The sequence below is a fragment of the Cebus imitator genome, unplaced genomic scaffold (assembly GCF_001604975.1).
Source record: "Cebus imitator isolate Cc_AM_T3 unplaced genomic scaffold, Cebus_imitator-1.0 Scaffold427, whole genome shotgun sequence".
NCBI classification, from domain to species: Eukaryota; Metazoa; Chordata; class Mammalia; order Primates; family Cebidae; genus Cebus; species Cebus imitator.
The window spans coordinates 1,349,335-1,370,044 of NW_016107742.1; the positions used below are offsets into that span (position 1 = coordinate 1,349,335).

Genomic DNA, 20,710 nt, shown 5'->3' on the forward strand with positions numbered 1-20,710 from the left:
TGTTGCCCAGGCTGGTCTCTAACTCCTGAGCTCATGCAATCCATCCTCCTCAGCCTCCCAAAGTGCTGGGATTACAGGTGTGAGCCACCATGCCCGGCCAGAAGTAAGTCACTTCTAATGTGAAGTCCACACTCAAGGGGAAAGGATGACACAGGGGCATGAGTTCTAGGAGTGGGGACCACCGAAGGCCGTCTTAGAGGCCACCCTGCCACGGATGCCAGCTTTGTGGAGCAGCCCCTTCAGATGGCCGCACCTCTGAATTTTTAGTCTGGGGAATTGTCACATATATTTTCTATATTGGGGGGCAATCCTTCGACTGTTTCCTAGCTGCTTCCCAGAGACCCACACTTCCTCCCTTACCTGGCCTCAGTGGTACCTTCTGATTCTCAGATCTCCCCTGCCCTCAGGAAGGTGTCTCTGGAGGGGAACCCACTGCCGGAGCAGTCCTATCACAAGCTCATGGCCTTGGACAGCACGTGAGACTCCCAGCCCGCACCCCCTTCCTCTGGGCCTGTCTTGAAATCCCAAGGCATTTTTAGTCCCCAGCCTTCCTTGTCCCCCTACCATCCCGGCAAGGGCCCTGGATTCCTGCCCCTACATCCTCAGACCAGACGGCTCCTCAAGCCGTCAAGCTTCCCAAATTCCGGCGGACGCGCTGCACAGTTTCCAGCGACCCACATTCTCCCTCCGGCTGCCCAGGATCGCGCACTTGTCTCTGCGGAACAACAACATCGATGACCGCGGGGCGCAACTCCTGGGCCAGGCGCTGTCCACGCTGCACAGCTGCAACCGGACCCTCGTCTCACTCAACCTGGGCTTCAACCACATCGGGGACGAGGGCGCGGGCTACATCGCGGACGTGAGTGTGCAGCGGGGAGAGACCCGCTGGGAGCAGGGGGGGCTCGGGTGGCTCACGCCTCCCTGACCACCCTTAGGGCCTCCGGCTGAACCGTTCCCTGCTCTGGCTGTCCCTGGCCCACAACCGCATCCAGGACAAGGGCGCCCTGAAGCTGGCGGAGGTGAGTGTGCCGACCAGGTGGGTCCGGGACCAGGACTGGCCGGGGGGAGCCGACCCTGACTCCGCTGGCGCCCGACCTCTGGGCGCCCGCCTTCCGCAGGTCCTGCGACCCTTCGAGCTGACGCACACCGAGGTGGTGGAGCGCCGGCGCCTCCTGCTGGAGAAAGGGACGCAGGAGCGCTCGCAATCGGTGAGGAACCCCCAGGCCCCGGGGACCAGTGGAGAGGCCCTCTAACCCTCGAGCCCACTTCCCAAGTCCGCTGCTTTTAAGCAAACTGGCCATCCGGTTAAATCTCCATCCTCTGTCGTGACTGTCTTTCCCTCCGACTTCTGCACAAACGTTTGCCAAGCCCCTGCTGGGCGGGCTCTAATTGCAGAACCACCCTGTGGGCAGTAGAGTGTATTGGTTAAGAGACAGGACACTAGATTTAGACCATCTGGACCTGAAGTCCGGCTTATCCATATCCTAGCTTGTGACCTTGGGCATGTTACTAAACTTCTTAGCTTCTTTTTTTTAAACGGTAGAATATTTTGCTTTATTTAATTATGTGCAGGATATTTGGGATAACTAAACTTCTTAACTTCTTTTTTTTTCTTTTGGGACGGAGTCTGGCTCCGTTGCCCAGGCTGGAGTGCAGTGGCACAATCTTGGCTCACTGCAACCTCCACCTCCAGGGTTCAAGCTATTCGCCTGCCTCAACCACCTGAGTAGCTGGGATTACAGGTGTGCGCCACCAGGCCTGGCTGACTTTTGGACTTTTTAATAGAGATGGGGTTTCGCTGTGTTGACCAGGCTGGTCTCGAACTCCTGGTCTCAAGTGATCCGGCCCCTCTTGGCCTCCCAAAGTGTTGGGATTACAGGCATAAACCACTGTGCCGTGCCTGTTACTTAACTTCTCCTTGCTTCAGTTTTTTCATCTGTAAGTGGGGATAACTGTACCTATTTCATGACTGTTGAGAGGATTTAATGACTTAATTCCTGCAATCCATTTAAAATAGCACCTGGCACTTAGCTCAATAAAAGTTAGCTGCTATTTTCCCACCTCAGTATGAGAGTCTGAGATCCTGCCTCACCCTTCATCTCACCCCCACCCAGGTCCCTCTGCTATTTCTATTTCTTCCCCAAAGCATCTCACGCCAGAGGAGTCCATTACAAATTATTTTAGCATTTAGGCAGGGAGGTGGGTGGGAGGGTGCTGTCAGCTCCACTGCTCCCCAGGTATGGGTACAGCTACCTTTCATGCTCCCGTTGAGGAAGGGGCTCTGGCTTGTTCCTTCCTCCCTTCCCCTTTGTGAGCACAGCCCTCCTCCTCGAGACACGGGGACTCCAAAACAGACCGTGAGAAGGGTCAGATGGTAGGGATCAGCAACAGCACATTGTTGGACAAGACAGACAAGACGCAGCCAATGAAAACACCTAAGGGCCTGGGCAAGAAAAAGGAGAAATCATGGGTAGGTGTGCAATGGGACAGAGCCTGGGTGCTGGATGGACAGCAGAGGGGGCTTCCACCACGTGCAGAGGCGGTGGAGGGAAGAAGGCCACATGGGCCTTTGAATTCCCCCTAAGGCCTCAGGTCCTAACCTGCTCCTTCCCTCACCACTGCCCATCCCCTCCGGAGGCGGGACTTGAACTTCTCTTCTCACATTCTCCACAGGAATTGACCAAGAAAGAGGAGAAGTCAGGGGCTGGGCAGTCGCCCACACAAGGAACCCCTAAGAAAGAAGATGCCACAAAGGCAGGCAAGGGGAGTAAGTGCAGGCGCCTCCTCCTTCCCACATGGAGGAGGAAAGAGTGCTGAGCAGGGTGCAGGAGGCTGTTCTGGGCCTGGGCGTGCCTGCCTGGAGCTCACCTCACCATGTCTCTCTGGGCCTGATTTCCTTCTCACAGGGGGATGATGTGGGGAGCCTCGTCTGCCCGGATGTCCTGAGCCACTGTTCTCTACATCCCCTTTGTCGGAGCTGGTGCTCTGTGGCTCTGTCTTCAAAGAACCCACTCACCTAGCTGGGGTCCCCCTCCAGTCATTTCTTTTTTCTTTTTCTTCTCTTGTCTTTCTTTTTTTTTGAGATGGAGTCTCACTCTGTCACCCAGGCTGGAGTGCGGAGGTGTGATCTTGGCTCACTGCAGTCTCCGCCTCCTGGGTTCAAGCAATTCTCCTGTCCCAGCCTACTGTAGCTGGGATTACAGGCATGCACCACCATGCCCTGCTAACTTTTGTATTTTTAGTAGAGGTGGTGTTTCACCATGTTGGCCAGGCTGGCTGAGAACTCCTGACCTCAGGTGATCCTCCCACTTTCGCCTCCCAAATTGCTGGTATTACAGTTGTGAGCTACCACGCCCAGCCCCCTCCAGCCATTTCTACTGCACCCAAAACCATGGTTGGGGGGTGTCTTTGCCTCACCTAGCCTGTTCTCTCTGGGGAGGGAGCCTGGGTGGTATCAGAAATGTGCACTGTGCATTCTGGCTCCTCTTCTGGCCCCAGAGGTAACCATCCCTGAGCAGAAGCCAAGCAGGATAAAAGGGATCAAGATCGGGAGCAGAGAGAAGCGCAGCATCCTCCCAGAGTCGGAGGTAAGCTGCCGGGAGGAATGGAGGCAAAGGGCACACCCCTGGGATCCCAGCCCCTCCTGGAACATGGTCTCCAGCCCCATGCAGTGGCAGCAGCCATTTACCTTCCAATTTGTCTTTCACTCCTGTCCCAACCTCACTTGAACCTGCTCCCATCTCACCCTGGGCTTCTGTGGGAATCATGGGAGCAGGTCCCTTCTGCTTTTCCTTGCCTGTTAATAGCCCACACTTCGGATCCGCTGTCTCAACTCAGCCAGGCTGCTCCCCTAGAGGCCCTCAGTTCATCACACCATCTCCGTCACTTGCCTGGACAGTTGCATGGGAACAAAGCACCCTCTTTTTTGCCCCTCTCGGCAGCTCTCCGGGGAAGTTGGGCATTTTTATAGTCATGGCACTGCCCCATGCTTCCCTGTGCATGGGTCCTTCTTCAGACCCTCTCTTGCCCCTGGATCTTCTCTGCCCCCTTTCAACTTGGACCACCTTGCTCCTTGCTTTGGAAATCTTCCTGGGCTGTCTCCAGTGCTTCCTGCTGTCCCCCCAGCCCTCGGTTCTGTCAGCTGCCTGAGGGTCTGCCTCTCTGTATTTTTCTCTTCCATCAGAAGACCCCCTGCACATCCTAGGCAGGGAAGGGGCCTCTGCTTTCAGGAGTCTTCTCTGGCACCCAAGACAAAATCTTACAAAAAAGGCCTTTCAGAGGGCGGAAGAGGGTGGGGTTGCCTTTCAATTCCCATTTTTCGTCTCTGCTTCTGTCTCGATCAGGCTGTTGATTGTCACTAGGACTACTGCAATTTCTTTTCATCCTGCCGTCTTTGTCACTTCCCTCCGATCCATTCTCCTTATTGCTTTAGGTGTTGGGAAACAGTAACACCTGAATGCCACATACTGTTTCACGCCTCCAGAACAAAAGAAAGCACCTGCTTTCTTTGCCTAGAACACCTTTCCCATCTTCATCTGACAATATCATGTGCATCCACATTTCAGCTCACCGCCCTCCTCAGCCAGGAGACCCCTCCTGGCCTGGCCTAGGTATCCGTTTTCCGGCTCCCACAGTGCCCTGAGCTTACCTCTGTTAGCGGTCACTCTAGACCACATTACTGTTTCACTTTCTGGCTCCCCCATACAAAGGAGCTTCTTGAGGGTATGGGTTATTTATTTTTGTATCCCCAGCACCTAGGACAAAGCCTGGAGTATAGCCGGCAGTCAAAACATGTATGTTGAATGAATGAATGGATGATGGCCTGTTGACCAGCTCCTCCGCTGCCTGCTGCAATTAGTATTCTGCTTTAGCAGCTGGTTATTGAGGCTACTGAGGTGATCAACCCTCTCCTGGAGCCGGTGGAGCACCGAGCTGGGAAAGTTTTCATGCCTGGGAACAAGGTCCTTTTGCACCTCAACCTCCTCCGTATGTCTGCCAACCTCCCCTGTCTTTCTGCCATGAGGCGCTGTCCTGTCTGAGGGTGCCTGTCCTGACTCCATGGAGCAGACCTGGTCCTCCCATCTTTGGGCTACATGTCCCCCAAGGCTCTCTTGCACAGGACTTGGGGAGCCAGGGGAAGTGCCGAGTCTGGGAGGAGACTGAGGACAGGCGATGAGTAATGAGGGGAGTTGGAGAGATGGGGAATGGGAGAGGGAAGAATAGGAAAGAGTGAGGGACAGTTAGAGAATTACAGGAGAGCTGGGTGAAGGGCCAGGTCAGGGAAGGGTGGGCCACAGCCAGTGAGTCTGGAGTGGGGAGCTGGGCTGCTGGATGTTTCTGGTGTGACAGGTGCCAGAGAGGCCTGTTAAGAGATCACCTCTCTGCATCTTCCACCAGGGAACCACATCACAGAGGTGGGGCTGGAGGGCTTCCTCGCCACGGTGCAGCACCAGGTGCAGTTCTCCAAGGCCAAGAGTGTGTCCAAGGGTCCAGTGGGGCTGCTGTGGCTGTCCCTGGCTGTGAGTCCCTTTCACTCTCTCCTGCCAAAGGAGAGCTTGCCCCTATCAGCTGTCACACTCCACAGCTATTGCAGGAGGGTCTCTCTCCCTGTTTTCAAGGAAGGTCTGTAGCTTCTCTGCTTCTTTTTTAAAAAATCACAAGAAAACCTCCACTCCTATTGCTGAAAGATCAACAGTATTAATCACTTTTTCTGCATGTCTCCCAGCCCTTAACCCACCCTGCCCCAGGACCATTTTTTTTTTCTCCCAGAGGACCAATCTTCATTCTCCTTGTCAGATGTCAGCCTTCCTTTTCCTCTTTTCAGAAAAATTGCTTTGCTCCACAATGTCCTGCGTATGCCAAGATCCAGGAACTGATGTTGCCAAGGGACCCCATTAAGGTCAAGCTCAGGGAGGACGAGGCCATGGCTTTCTTCTCCTAGCCCCTCCCACCTGCTTGTCTCTGAGCCACAGAAGCACCTCCTGTCCCTGTGTGGACTGACCTTCCTGGGGGAGCTCTCAGACCAATAACAAAGTCTGTTGCTATTCTCTTCCTTGATGTTGTCTGAAAACTTCTTCCAGAACTACTTAGAACATTTGGATTTTGTGTGTCTGTCCATGCTACATGGCCAGGAATGGCTGAAAAGTGATGGTCTGCATTACAGTTCTGCTGGGGATGATCTCAGCTCCCTGGCCTCAGCTAGCCAGGAGCATTGCCTTTCTGCCTCCTGGGGGCTAGTTCTTCCTTGCTCTGGCAATAGCCATTCCCCTACTGTGCTCCCTAGGGGACATGCATTATGCCAGGGTTTGCATTCAGAAAGATTTGGGATAGGGGTTAGTAACTGACACGCACAGGCTTGGGAGGGGGAGTGGAAGCAGGAGTAGGTAAAGCAGAGGAATGGAGCACACAGGCTCCACACCCGCTCCCCTCTGCCTCCCTGCCTGGCTGGCCCAGGTGTCTGACTGGTTTGGAGGAGCAGTAAAGGGCTCAGGTGAAGAGAATGAACAAAGGCCTGGCAGGCCACTTTGGAGAGGGTGCTAAACTCTCAACGTCTACACAGCAAAGGCCAAGCATTGAACATGAACCCTAATAACATTGCCTGCAGAAGTCAGCAATCTGAAACCAGAGGTGTGAGGTTCCCGAGCCAAGTCAGGGGCCCCAGACCCTTACCCTTCAGTGCTGCCTCTGCTGAGGTCCCCTACCAGTGCCCAGAGAGCACAGGACTGGCTTCTGAGGAGCCTACCTATAACCTACAGGAGTGTCTGAGAAGGCGCAGATCAACAAGGACCAGCCTCCCTTCCTCACTTCTGATTCAACCTGTTCCACATTCTCTAGTCCCACTTCCCTCATTCCATTGCCTCCGCCTACCTAGAATTCCCTTGTCCTGCCATCTTACTATGTGGCTCAGTGGCACCTGGGCCTGTCTCCTGTCTCTGAGTGCCTGGAGCCCTCCTGGTCTCACTGCCTCAGCTATCTCTTCTGCAGCTAACTGCGGAGTGAGCTTCTCCAGGGAAAACCCATCATTTCTTTGAATTCCCAACACTGAACACATTGAGGTGCTGGATGATGGTCAGTCACCCCAGCTTCTGCAGGGAACCCTGCCATGTCCTCTAGAGCTTTGGTGACCCCTTCAGCCCATATCCTTATCTCCACCCTTCACCAGTAATGACTCCTGTATCAGTTCTGATGCCCAACTAGACTGTACCCTAATGAGGACACAGCCGAGGATTGTGAGAGGTACAGGAGTCAGGGTATTGGATATTCAGGGGTGGAAGAGAATTTGTCACTGGAATCCAACCCTGAATGCCGGGAGACAGAGGTGATTTGGCTACAGTCTTGGTGATGTGGCTGTGTCTGTGGGATGTGGATGGGTGATGACAGTGAGGAACTGGCTGGGCCTGAGGGAACCCTCCTGCTTAGGTTCGGCTTTTAAAGTACTGAAGCTCACTGAGGGCAGCTCATGAGACCTCTTGACTCGGGGTCCACTAGCTCCTTTATATATATATATATATATATATATATATATATATATATATATATATATATACACACACACACACACACACGTGTGTGTGTGTGTGTCGTGTGTGTGTAACTGAGTTCAGTGTTTTGTCATGTTTTCTCCATGGAGGTTGTATAACTTCAGTGTGCCCAGCCCCCAGTTCAGTGAGTGCACATCTGAAGCTCTGGGAGGGAAGAGGCAAGATCAGGGTCTGGGGGTGGGAGGGCTCCCTCTGGATCCCACTATCCAATCCTAACCAGTATTACAGGGAACAAACACTGAATCTTTTATCATGGCGATTCCAAGAAACACACACACACCACCATTGAAGAATATTTAACTTTTCTTAAAAAAAAATCTTAACCATGAAAGGAAGAAAATAAAAGAGTATACATCATCTTAACAGCAAAACAGTCATTTCCATATCTATATTTTATATATTATATATATATATATATATATATATATGTATATATACACCTAGCACAGTGTGTATATTCTATTCATCAGGGAGTTGGTGAGGATGTGGTGATGGGGCTGACGCTGCGGCGGCCCCTTGGATGGTACTGGGTGAATTCAGGGACACTCTCCCCACCTCCTGGGGCCCAGTCTTTAGCTCCGTACCTGCTTCACTGGTTTTCTACAGGGACAGGGTGGGGAAGAGGGGACATAGGTGGGGCGAGAAACTCCCATGGTCCCATCTTGCGAAGATGAGGAGCCCAGGGAGGGAGGGAGCAGCTCGGCAGCATGCTGTGGAGGGCAGGCTCCGGAGCCAGGTGGGACAGGGAGCTAGACCTTCCCACTCACAGGGACAGGGACGCTCAGGCCTGGCTCCCCGTTTAGGCCTGATTCTGGCGCTGGGTTAACTGGGAGTTACAAGTGAACCCTCTCTTCCCTTAGCAGCTCCTTCCATAACTGTCTCCAGCACTCCAGGAACAGGAACAAAAAAGGTCAGTTATTTACAATAGCAAAGATGCACATACAATACATACATATTTATAGGACCAAAGTGACAACGGGCGGGGAGGCACCCACCTCCGCCTGGGGTCTTGTGGAGAGAGGGGAGGAAGAAAGTGCATTTACACAGGAGCCTCCTCCTCTCACCTGCGTGTCTGAGGGCAGCGCCCGTCCAGGCGTGCACATGTACGCGCATGTGTGGGTGAGGGCAGCCATGGTGAGTGGGGGCCTTTCAGATGCAGTCAGCATGCTTAGGAGACACCAGGCCTTAGAGGGTCGGGCTGAGGGAGGGAAAAGACACTGAAACTTGACTCCGATCTGAGCAGACCAAGCAACATGCGGGTCTCCCCCCAGGCCTTGGCTGGATCCTAGTTTCCCCAACTGCCTCCTCCACAGCGAGAAGAGTTAGGATCCCCCCACCCTGGGTCTGGTCTCAGGCCAGTCCCTGAAGGAGGAGTGGGGACGCAGAGGATTTGGTGTTTTGCATGGTTAAGGTCCTGGTGAGGCGGCTGCGTCTGCTGCGCTCTCTTCCAGGGGGGTGTCAGAGCCTGCAGGAGGAGGATGAAGGTGAGGCACTGGCCAGCCTGAGGCCACCACTTCCACATGTTTTGTCTCGAAAGTGTTCAGCTCATGCTCCTTCAGCACCTTCCCTCTCCTCCAGAAACCCTAGTTTCTTGTAAGGCTTGAAAAGGGCTATCTACCAAACTCCACTTGTATCAGCCCCGAAAGCCCTTAGGTCAAGTAGGTTTGTGCCAAGTCTTCCTGAGTTACAACATAGCCTGGATCACCCAGTATGGTTCTGAACCATTTAATCAGCATGAGTCTTAGGCCAGCACTGCGGTATGCACCTGCAATCCCAGCTGCTTCAGATCACTTGGGCCCAGGAGTTTGAGACCAGTGTAACATAGCGAGCCCTTATCTCAAATATTATATATAAACACACACACACACACACACACACACACACACACACACACACAATGAAAATAATTTAAAAAAGGAAAAAAGGTCTTGGATGTGAGACCAGGTTCCTCCTGGTTTGTTACCTCCATAGCACAAGGAATAAGAACGCTCAATTCTAAGCTCCCCATTTTGCGGGGAAGCATCTGTGGGGTCCCTCTCTGAAGCTGAGGAAATGAATTCATTTCACTCAAGGGCAAACCAGACTCTCAGAACCACCATCTCTTACTGCTTGGCAATGCATCCTCACAAGTTGGAAGACTTCTCCCTCACAGTAGGTGCCAAGAGGGACCTGGCTTCACTCACCATCCTCAGGGCAGGGCCCCAGTTCATGGCTGTTCCTGGAGTCAGAAGCCAGGGGCTCCTTAGCGGGAGGTGAGAGGGAGCCGTCTGTCCATCGAGCTGCTTCTGTGTGGAAACTGCCCACAGGCGTGGTGCCACCAGATGACTCTCCCCCAAGGGACTTGAGCAGCTCTCTGTGGGCCAGCTCCATGTCCTGGAAGAGTCGGCGGGGGAATGTCTGCTCAAGTCCTTCTATTCCTAAGGCCCCTAGGGAAGGGGTCACACTCTGATCTGTGCTGGGCCTTGGGGAAGGGGGTGTGATTTAAGGGTGGCTGGGTGGGCTGGGGGAAGATCCCTGGGCCAGGACAGGATCTAGGGCTCATGGGGAATGGTTTTGGGGTGATGGACTGAAGTCTTGCAGGGACAAGTCCTGTTTCCCTCACCTTGAGCCTGTTGAGCTTGAGGGTGAGCTGCTCGATGGTACGGAAGATCATGGCCACGTCCCTGAGGGCCAGGCTTGGCGGAGAGCGGCTGGGGCGTCTTGGATCTCCATTGCCTCCCTGCAGCTGAGGCTGAGGCTCTATCTGCCCTGCAGGGAGGCTGTCAGGCTGAGGGGGGCTCATGGGGGCCCCTGAAAGGTCAGTGCTTGAGTCCAGGGGTCCTGCTGGCATGCTGACATAAAAGCAGTTCCCTGTCCCCACAAGAAGAGAAAAGCAATCAGGAGGCACACAGAGAAGTTGGAGCTATCCTCCCACTCTTGTGGGGTCCCCAGCCGCCTGACAGTGCAGGCCAGTCAGCCCTCTCCAGGCGAACTCGGGGCACGTGAGCCTTGCTCACTGTCTGCCAGCCCCCTAAAAGCCCTGCTCCCCAGTCTTTCTAGATGATACTTTGCTCAGTCTGGCCCCAACCTGGGGGAGATGCTGAGCAGTGAACTCAAGGGAGAAGTGTGGGGCTGTAGTGTTTCATTTGGGGAAACGGGAGTGGCTCCCCCTTGAGTAAACAGATCAGGGGCTGGTTTCAGCCTCTTCTGAAAGGAGCAGGGAGCAGCCCTCTCGCCCTGCCTGACTCTGGCTCTGCATGAACTGCAGCCCTGCCCTGCTCCTCCGCCATCCATACCACAAACCTCTGGAGGTCCCTCGACCCAACTAAGGGGCGTCAGAGACAGCTGGAGGAAAGATTTGGAGGGTTCCTGACAGGCAGGAAGCTCAGAGAACCACCGCAGAACCTGGGAGGCCATTTGAGCTGCTTTCCACAGTGACACTGGAGTGGCGTCTGGGGTGGGGAAGCTGCTCGAGCATCAGGTGAAGGACACCGGGCTCCCGGCACCAGGCCACCCTTCCCTGCCCCTCTCACAAGTGCACACAGGTGTTTATCCCTGCTGCTCTGAACAGGAGCCTGGACAGGTGGCTTCTTAAGGCTCGACGGACAGCACAGGGCCCGTCCGCGTCCGTAGGTCCACATCTTCCTCCTCCCCTTTCCAGGCAGCTGGTGGGTGTGTGTGTGACCACGGGCAGGGGTCCGGCTCTGCCCTCAGGTCCCACACGCCAGTCCTGGCCTGTCTTTGGCTCCGAGGAGAAAGTTATTACCCGTAGCCTTTGTTCCGCTTTCCACTTCAGGCGGCTCAGGCTGTGACTGGCCACTCTCTGGTAGTGCAGGGACAACCTTGCTGCCTGCCACCTCAGCTGCACCGACACCACCACCACCAGGAAGAGGAGAGACCGAAAGACAAGGAAAGGGAAGGGAGAGCGAGCAGGAAGGAGAGAGGGCAGGAGGTGGGGGCAGGGGGAGGAGAAAACGGGAAGAACAAGGTGAACACAAGATCATACACGATGACATCCCAGGCAGCGCAGAGAACTTTCCACCAATTCACCGAGAGAGAGAAGGAAGGTCAGTTCCCAGAAACCCAGGAGACAGGCAGGCCTCCGGCAGATGGAATGAAAATGCTACTGGAAGGGAGGCAGAGCGGAGCCCCAGGGGAGGGCAGGAAGCTCCTGCCGCAAGACCCCTAGTGCGGAACCCTGCCCCATGTGTGCCCCAGGCTTTGTTCTGCCTTTCTTGCCGCCCTCTCAGACTAGCCCACTCTTCCCGGGGTGGGGACCTTCCTCCCTGGGCTCACTGCTCGGGCTGGCTGGGCAAACCTGTCTGCCTCCCTGCGAGCTTGTCTCAAGGCCGCCCACGGTGCTCCCCAACCTGGGCTGCCTTCCTGTCGCCTGTTCACTCCCCAGACCCCTCACTCGCCAGGTGTCTTCCCAGCCTTGTCCTCCACGCCCTCCAGGCCCAGCTGCCACCTGTTGCCCTCAGTGCTGTCACGTGGCGTGAGGGGCTGCGTGCCCCCACCCTGTCTGTCCAGGGCTGAGGCTCCTGGGAAGGGTGGCTCTTTTCCCCGGGACCAGGAGCTCAGTGAGGAGCGCTAACAGAGACTGGTTCTGGCAGTTGGTTTGTGCCAGGCAGAAAGAAATGTCCTATGTGTTACAAAATGAAGTTGAGCGATGATTCAAAATTTTCTCTAAAGCCACGCAGATATTAAGTGGCAGAGCTAAGCTCCGAATCTCCACTGTCCAACTCCAAAGCCTGCCTGATATCGGCGTGTCTCCTTCTTCCAGGACCCAGCGTAGGTCTCTGCTCACACGACACCCAGGGGGAATACAGGGAAGCACCTGTTCCAAAGACTTATCTCACCTAGCAAGGGTGCTTTTCCCCCCACTGGACGTGCCTATGTATTTTACCTTTTCTCACAACTTTGTAACCTCCTGCTGCCTCTGTGCTTGAAACCTCTTCAGCCGGATTCCTATCCAGTTCTGGAGATTCCCATATCCCAGAATTTCTGGTCCTTGGGGGTAGATCTTCCAGAGAACAGAGAGCCATGTCCTCCTGCTCTGGCCGTTCCCCCTCCAGCCCTGGAAGCTGGGTGTTGTCCCCTTCACCCCCAGGGAGGGCTTGCCCTGGGGAGCCTGGGTCCCAGGGGTGAGAGGTGACGCTGATGACGGAAGGTGTGGGTGTCACGTCGTCCTCGGGCTCCTGGGCAGCCTGAGTTTCCATGGTGTGACCTGGCAGCAGGCTCCACAGGATCAGGCGGCGCAGGTTCTCCACTGGAGGGGAAACGGGTGATGTCTTCCCAGCATGGGACTACACACCATGTCAGAAGGATCGCTGTGTTGCCCCACTGACCCCACCCAAGGTGGTGACCTCAGGCACAGGTGGAGCTGGAGGGCTTTGGCCAACTAGCTGGTGGGGGTTGGCTGGGCAATGACATTTGTCTCTGCATCCACCTCTCCTCAAGTACACCAGGGAGAGCCTTTGGGAAGGTGGAGGGTGCAGGTACCTGTCAGTTTACATAGGCTGTGCGACTGGGGACCAGAGGCTGATGCCAGGGCCTTCAGGCACTCACCATCTTCCAGAGCGGAATCAGCGAGGCCTTCCATGAACAGAGGGCCTGGGAAGGCCAGGTGGATGGGGTTCCTTGTCCTGATGCCCCGGTTCTCTCCATCCAGGGATGTGGAAGGGCAAGGCAGGACACCCAGTTCCTCCTCCTCCGCACTGCCCTCCTGCTCAGGGTCCTCTAGCAGGACCGGGTGCTTCCCTTGGACCCTCTGCTGGGGCCCAGTACCTGCTTTGGATGAGAGAACACTGCCAGGCAGGGAAAGGGAGAGAGCACATAAGGGAGAGCCCATGCGCAGCTTTGGAGCTGAGGGGCTGGGAACACCGGTTCATGCTACAGTTGGTCACTGGACACTTCCTTTGGCTGGCACTGTCCCAGGCTCTAGGCATATAACAGTAAGCAAAACAAAAAGATCCCTGCCCGTGCTGAGCATACATTCCAGTGGAGGGACATACAAAAATAAGACACTTCAGTCAGTCAGTCAGTTTGTTAGAAGGCGGTAACTTCCACGGGAAAGAAGAAAACAACGGAGCAGGGCATGGGGGCTGGGCAGTGCTGGCGTTAAACAGATTGGGCGAAGGGGGCACTGGAACAAAGACGCGAAGGAGATGTGGCGTTAGGAGGAAGAGCATTCTAAGCAGAAGGAAACAACAGGGACCCAGCCAGGAAGCCTGAGATTTCTCCTGAAACCCAAGACCCCAGGTTACTTCACACACAAGCTCTCAATGAGAATGCTGTCCCCTCTACCAATCCCATCACGGTTAGTGCATCTGAAGCCCTTTGAGCTCCCCGGCCCCCCATGTTTCCCATTCCTGTAGCTGCAGCACGCATCTCTCTCCCCAGCAGTAATCCCTGGCGGGAGGATGCAGGGGACCCCGCCAGGCTGCTCCTCTTCCTCCACGGCTGATGCCATCACCCAGACAGGCTGGGTGGGAATCTCTGGTCAGGTGAGTGAGCTCACACTTGTCTAAGTCTATTCAGTCTGCTCTCCTTCCTCCTCCAGACTTTCTCCCACTGTTTCTTCTCTACTCTTCATCAAAACCTCACACCCCAGGCCCTGATGGCCTCTCCCATCACTCCCATACTCACACCCAACCTGTGCTGGCTCCCACTGCACAGTTCAGGGCCCTTACCTCCAGGCAGCTCCTCAGGTTCAGGTTCACCATGGAACACGTCTGAGTCATCCAGTTCTACCCTGAAGGAGGAAACCAACCCAGGGTGAGATATCATGAGATTCCATCCTGGACTTCTGTGTTAGAATGGGCGATAGAGTAGGATCTGAGGACGGTGTGGGCCTCCTCACCTGGCTGGTTTGCATGGCAACCCGGTGAGGAGGGGGGCTGCTGGCTGAGCTTCTCTGGTCCCCTGCTCTATGCCCCCATCACCCTACTTCAGGCTCAGGCTCTATTACAGCCAGGTGGCAGGCTGTAGGGGAGCAGACAGGGACAGGAAGCAGGGACAGGGGGCATGTTCCTCCATCTGCCAGCGCTTGGAGCTGTCTGCTCCCTGCTAGCATTTCCCTGTTGTGGCTGTCCACCCCTGGGGTGAAGGGCTTAGAAGCAGCAGGAAACGGGCGGTTTGGAGTGGAGAGAGTGTAGGGTCTGGAGAGCTAAGCATTGCACCTGCTGGGTGTAGACCCCTGGTGGGCTGGCTCCTGGGGCCCTGGGGGTGGAGGATGGACAGGCATTGGGGCAGCTCCGGGGTGCCTGGTGGCATGCCGCACGGCCTCTTCTAAGAGCTCCATCCATCTGTTGCTCGGCAGGAACAGAGAAGACTGTAGTGAGAGCAAGACCATGGCACACACCACCCCTGTGCTGAGCCCACTGCTTCAGGGCTTCCACATCCTTCTTCAGGCCCTAAGGACCCTCTGCCTGGCAGGTGCCCACCTCCCCATACAGTCCTCCCTGGCTGCTCCCTTGGGGTTATATTACTTGCAGCTACCAAATCCTGAACACCAACCCTCTGTTACGCTCTGTGCAAAGCATTCTGTTTTCTCTCTAAAGTAATTCTCTAACAGGGAGCATTAGCCACATTTTACAAATGAAAACCCTGGAGGTGGGAAACGGGGTTGACTCGACCCGCCTCCTTCCACTGTACCACGCCACCTCTGGCGGTTGCTCTCAGATAACATGGGCTGGGTGGGAGGCAAATGCCTGAGGAGGATGCATGAATCTAATTCACCTGTTGGTGAAGGGAGTAGGGCAGGAAGCAGAGAAGCAGCAGCGGCTGCGGCTGGAAGACTGCCAGCTCATTCTCCCAGAGGCAGGCCTGGTGACCAGGTCAGTGGTTACGACCCCTCCCAGCTTCTCTTCTTCTGACCTACCTCCCACTTCCCTTCCCAACTCCCTGTCCAGGGACTGCTCTGGGGCCCAGCCCTGGCCTTGCTGTCCACCGTCCTCATACACACCACCCTGGTCCCAAGGGGACTGAAGTTACGGATGACCCCTCAATCAAGTCTCACGTGTTCTTGTCTGATGACGTCAATGCAACCAGCTCATAGATCTGGGGTGGGCCCAGCTTGGAGGTGCAGATGATGAAGAAGGCCCGTTTATCTGCGTGAGGAAAGGAAGGTAGAAGGGCCTGTACTAGGGACGGCAGGTGTGACTGCAGCCTGAGCCAGGGTGACAGAGTGGGACTCAAGCTCTGACCCTCAGTGAGGATGAAGAGTGCCGCATGAGACAGAGGTGGGTCATCGGGATCACTTGGAATCCACTTACACAAGGGACAGAGGAAATTCCAGGACCCCTAATGTCACCTTTCACAGCCACCACCATTCCTTTCATGCTCTAATAATAGCGATGGCTGACGTGTGTGTGGTGCTTAGGACTGACAAAATGTTTTTTTTTTTTCTTGAGACAGAGTCTTGCTCTGTCGCTCAGGCTGGAGTGCAGTGGCAAGATCTTGGCTCACTGCAACCTCCACCTCCTGGGTTCAAGCGATTCTCCTGCCTCAGCCTCCCAAGTAGCTGGGATTACAGGCACCTGCTGCCATGCCTGGTTAATTTTTGTTGTTTTAGTAGAGATGGGGTTTCACCCTGTTGGCTAGGCTGGTCTTGAACTCGTGACCTCAAGTGATCTACCTGCCTAGGCCTCCCAAAGTGCTGGGTTTGCAGGCATGAGCTGCTGAGCCTGGCCAGGAGTTTATAAAACTTTTTCATACCTGTCATCCCTTTTGATGCCCCCAAGAGGTAGGGTAGGTATCACACCTATCTCACAGATGAAGGAAGTGAGCCCAGAGAATTTGGTTGCTTGACTCCTGCTCCAGAGCCCTTTCTCACACACATGGCACTTCTCACTGAAATGCCTTTGTCCAGTGGACACAGCTCTGTACCGTAGGTACTAACATCTAACATCTTTTGGAACCAAGCTCTGCCCAAGTCATTCTTGAAGCAGAAAGGTGTGTCCTACTCATGCTGCCTAATCCCATTCTTCCCAGTCCTGCTTAGACACTCTTACCCCATCCTTGGTGTGCACATCCCAACCAAACCAGCACTGTGCTGGAGGACTGCTGACCGCCCCTGCGCGAGGCTGTCTAGTTTCCTCTTGGTCCCCCTGCAACCCGCATCCTACCCCACTCTGTCCTCCTGCTTGTGCTGGGTCAGGACAGGAGGAAAGGAATACAGGTGGACAGGTAGGTCCTGCAAAGGCCCCAGACTGGCCTTGCCTCACCCAGCGCTCGCTGGACACGAGTAACAGAGATCACGGTCCTCGAGCCCGAGGCCAGCCTGGACCATCTCCCCAGGTACCTGTGGCCACAGAGCGGATGAGCACGGCATTGAGCTTGAGCACGGGGCTGAAGGTCTGCTTGCTGTCTGAGGAGCCCACGGCAGTCTTGCTGTGGCACTTCAGCAGTAGCTTCTCGTCCTGTTTCTGCAGCAGCACTAGGAGGTCCTCCAGCAGCAGCACGTGAAGGTCTGGAGGGGTATGGTTGGGGGGAGGTGTTCCCTGGTCTCACTCATCCCTCACGAGCACAATGTAGAGCCTCAGGCTCTTGGAGACTCTAGGAAGCCCTGGGAGTCTGGTGACCCCATTTCTCTCTCTGATTACTCCTTTCCCATGTCCCAAGATGTCACCTCCAATCATGTTTCAATGCTTGGGAAACAGAGAGAAGAGCCCAGGGAGGCCCACCCACTGTAGGTTCCCGCTCAGTCCCAGTGCCCCGGCACATACCCAAGGTCTTATCCTTGCTGATCCTCCAGGTCAGGGGCCCTTCATGAATCATTTTTCTGGTTGTAAGATCCAGGCTCTGTTAATGAGACACCATTCATTCATTCATTCATTCAAGTATTTGAGAACCTACTGTGTGCCAGACATTGTGCTAAGGTGCTGGGAATTGGTGAATAAGAAACAGTCCTTGCCCTTACTCTCTTGTGGGGGATGAAGACAAGCAAAAAGGTAACTGTGAAGTCATATGTCATGTGCCAGCTGGGAGGTATACTGATGGCTCTGACTTTGGGTCTCCCACCTGCCCCTACCATGTGCCAGCTACGGTCCTAAAAAGACCACACACTGCTTTTCCCGGCCATGCCTCCAGCTCCGCTCCCTCCCAGAGGACCTCCACCTTACCTCCAGTTCTACCCCGTCCCCTGCTCTTTCAGGCTGAGTTCCAACATCTAGTCTTTCCTGAGTGGGGCTGTCTGCCTTGTCCATCTAGGGACGGGGTGACAATAACAGGGTATGTGTCTTCTGGGGCTCCATCGTGCCACCCTGTCTGGTCTGTGTCTCCTGCCTCTAAGACTCTCCAAGCCCTGGCCAGAGTTCTGCTCCTAAGGGTGCACAACAAGTGTGAGGGATTGGCTGTGCTGTAGCCTCCGCCTCCTACCTTGAACTCTGCTGCCAGGGGGTTGCTGGCCCTCTCCAGGGCGGTGGCATCCAGGCGTTTCTGGTAGCCCTCTAAACGGTGGCGGTTCTCTGTTTGCTTCACTGCCTCATTCACATACTTGAGAATCTCCCGGCACTGGTCCCGGGCCCGGCAGAGCTTCTCATGCTCAGAGGTGCCACCTACCAAATAGGACAGGAGATGGTTAGGGCTGCTGCCTGAGAAGTCTATCACAGCGTCAGCTGTTATCTGCCTGAATCCATCCATGGCAACTGGCTTGCTTCAAACCAGCAGGCGTGGGTGGGCAGAGGTGAGCCACTCTTGCCTCACATGGGAACCTCAAGTGATAAGGGTAACTTTTACTGAGCATCACCGGGTCTCAGACAGACCACTGCTTTGAAGACACTGATAGCTCTTGGGAATTCCTGCCTCTACCACAGCCAGCTCTACAGAGGCAGGGGACAGACTGTGGGAATGGTCACGATAATGCCTCCAGAAAGCCCGTTCAAATCAGGCTGGGGTTCCTGACAATTCTCTGTCCTGATTCCAATGTCTGAAATTTGGGGGTAGTAAAAGATGCCCAGGACCCCAGGGAGAGTGACAAGCTGAGGCTAGACCCCCTTGTTCCGTTTCGCCCCCTGCTCCTCTAGGGTTACCATGTAGGCTGTGTCTTTTGTGCACTGCAGGGGGCACGAATGGGGATAAAGTCCAGCCCCATTCAACCAGAGGGACCCAGGTGCCCTTAAGTGCCAGCCTGTGCCAAGCGCCGGATGCTTTCCCTGGATTTACACAAAGGCTCCACACAGGTGGGCCTCTGGTAGTGGCCCTTACTCCTCCTGCTGTTGAATACCTTATATTTTCCAAAGGACATTTGTAATCATTTTCTTCTGACATGCCCCACAACAGGACAAGGATGAAAACACCAAAGGCCACAAGGCACAGTGACTTGCTAAGGCCACAAAGCAGTGCCAGAATGAGGGTCTGGCAGGAGGCCTGCTGCCTGTGGTGCGAGCCCCTCCCCAGGCCTACCCTCTGTGTGCTTGATGATGCTCTCCAGCAGCAGCGGGTACTTGGTGAGCCGCTGCATCTCGGAGATGATGAGGTCTCTCAGCTGCAGCCGCCGGCACTGAGGGTGGCTCTCAGCCTCCTAGACAGCAGGAGACACAGAAGGGAGGAGATGTCAACGTGGCTGGGAGCTGGCTTACGGCCTCAGGGCCAGGATGGGTGTGAACATGAGAAACAGGTCCTAACCCCAGATGGGTCACTCAGAAATGGTAGTGGCAGCTTCTTCCTTAAAGGTGTAGAGAAGGGTTGGTGGTGGCAGGGAGACACCAACCCAAGGAAGGGATACGGTCAAAACAGAAGGGCAGGTATACTGCTGCCACTCTACAGACAAGGAAACTGAGATCCACCTCAGTGCACACAGGTGCTGGTGGGTAAGCCAGGCCTCTGAGTGCTAATCCAGGATTCTTTTCAACAAACAGCCATCTCTTTGTCTAGAGTGAGTCAGTGCTTTTGAGGAGCTGGTGCGGAAGGATGGAGGGAGTTGCTGTAGAGAGGAAGGGTGTGGCCAGAAGGAGAGATCAGGAGACCCTTGGTGACCTTGATGGAGATGAAGGAAGGCTGAGGCATGGGTGAGACGTACCTGCATGAAGAGCTGGAATCGGCTCTCCTTGCGCTGCTTGGTCTTGATTAGCTCCAGGGCTATTGACTGATAGGAACAGAACTGTGCAGCCACCTGCTGGAGTTCCTCTCGGGCAGGGCCATCGAACTAAAGAGGCAGAATGGACACAGGACCAGGCATCACATCCCTGCCTGGGACCGGTCCCCTGACTATCCCTTCCTTTGCCAAATTCTCTGGCCTTGGGAAACAAGACCCTGCCTTCCCCAATCTCCTTGCCGAGAGGGAAAAGTTTGGAGCTATACCCGGGCCAGCATGAGGTCACTGATCTCTTTGATGATGGGGCCTTCCTCCCGAAGCTTCTTCATGGCTTCACACCAGGAATCTAGGGTGAGAAGAGAACAACTAGAAATGCCTGGGGTTGAGCTCAATTGCCAGAACCTTTCTGACAGAAAGAAGTGAATCTCTGACATCAGTGCCATGGGGAGGGTCTGGAAACCATTTTACTTTCAGGTGAACTCCAGTGCTGGTTTCAGGCTATCCACAGATCTTTTTCTCACCAGGGATTGGTCAGGGGTTATCTACTCAGGGAGGTCCTGGCAGGTGGGCCAAAGTGGAACAGGAAGCTAAAGGGCAGCAGAGGAGGAGTCTGGAGGGGCACCGGCTCCTTACTGTGAATCTCTATGAGTTCAGGCAGGTTCGGAAAGAGTCGGGCCAGCTCCTCCCTGGGCATCAGGTTCTCCTTCTTCATTCGCTGGTAGAAGATCAGGTCCAGGACACGAAGTGTGCGCAGGTGGGAGGCTTCAGTCACAAACAGCTCTGAGTGGTGGTTGTGACAAGGAGGATAGAAAGCCAGGGAGAAAATAGATCAGCAAGTATCTAGAGTCCCGGCCCTGGCCCCTCCACCACTCTACTTTTGGGGGAATTGAAGTGCTGATTTTAGATCATACAACAACTTATCTCTCACCCCAAGGGCCAAAACTGAGGGGGACCTTACAGCAACAGGCAATGTGGAGTTGCTCCAGCCCACGGGGGCCCCCCACCCTATTTGCCTCTTTCCCACCCTTGTGTCTTAGGCATTCTGGACCTATTCCTATGTGTGTGAGCAGAGCTGCGGGCAGTGGTCCCCAGGTGTGTGAGCAGAGCTGCGGGCAGTGGTCCCCAGGTGTGTGAGCAGAGCTGCGGGCAGTGG

The 20,710-nt window shown here is 55.0% G+C and overlaps 2 protein-coding genes across 13 annotated transcripts in view; one reads left to right on the forward strand and one right to left on the reverse strand.

Annotated features, from left to right (window-relative positions):
- Positions 1-6,055, forward strand: part of LRRC71 (leucine rich repeat containing 71) — a 12,309-nt gene extending 6,254 nt beyond the window's left edge. For 3 of the 12 annotated variants that reach the window (XM_017510051.2, XM_017510056.2, XM_037731897.1), the window contains 11 exons: positions 408-476; positions 700-859; positions 936-1,019; positions 1,119-1,208; positions 2,321-2,470; positions 2,674-2,767; positions 3,499-3,587; positions 4,752-4,793; positions 4,872-4,986; positions 5,398-5,519; positions 5,825-6,055. In XM_017510051.2, the coding sequence (XP_017365540.1) occupies positions 408-476; positions 700-859; positions 936-1,019; positions 1,119-1,208; positions 2,321-2,470; positions 2,674-2,767; positions 3,499-3,587; positions 4,752-4,793; positions 4,872-4,986; positions 5,398-5,519; positions 5,825-5,941 (1,132 nt within the window). In that variant the 3' untranslated portion in view covers positions 5,942-6,055. Of the gene's footprint in view, positions 1-370; positions 477-699; positions 860-935; positions 1,020-1,118; positions 1,209-2,320; positions 2,471-2,673; positions 2,768-3,498; positions 3,588-4,751; positions 4,794-4,871; positions 4,987-5,397; positions 5,520-5,824 lie in introns of all 12 variants that reach the window. The other 9 variants (XM_037731895.1, XM_037731893.1, XM_017510057.2 and 6 more) reach the window with 9 other exon arrangements.
- A 1,771-nt stretch (positions 6,056-7,826) lies between these two features.
- The window catches only part of ARHGEF11 (Rho guanine nucleotide exchange factor 11), a 59,678-nt gene continuing 46,794 nt past the window's right edge, over positions 7,827-20,710 (reverse strand). The window contains exons 24-39 of the mRNA XM_037731892.1: positions 20,191-20,337; positions 19,824-19,903; positions 19,543-19,668; positions 18,927-19,044; positions 17,901-18,079; positions 17,249-17,324; positions 16,825-16,992; positions 15,541-15,631; positions 14,702-14,827; positions 14,213-14,274; positions 13,089-13,310; positions 12,427-12,789; positions 11,287-11,382; positions 10,144-10,391; positions 9,725-9,914; positions 7,827-9,006 (exon numbers count right to left, since the gene is read on the reverse strand). Coding sequence (XP_037587820.1) covers positions 8,948-9,006; positions 9,725-9,914; positions 10,144-10,391; positions 11,287-11,382; positions 12,427-12,789; positions 13,089-13,310; positions 14,213-14,274; positions 14,702-14,827; positions 15,541-15,631; positions 16,825-16,992; positions 17,249-17,324; positions 17,901-18,079; positions 18,927-19,044; positions 19,543-19,668; positions 19,824-19,903; positions 20,191-20,337 — 2,351 coding nt within the window. The 3' untranslated portion in view covers positions 7,827-8,947. The remainder of the gene's footprint in view (positions 9,007-9,724; positions 9,915-10,143; positions 10,392-11,286; positions 11,383-12,426; positions 12,790-13,088; positions 13,311-14,212; positions 14,275-14,701; positions 14,828-15,540; positions 15,632-16,824; positions 16,993-17,248; positions 17,325-17,900; positions 18,080-18,926; positions 19,045-19,542; positions 19,669-19,823; positions 19,904-20,190; positions 20,338-20,710) is intronic.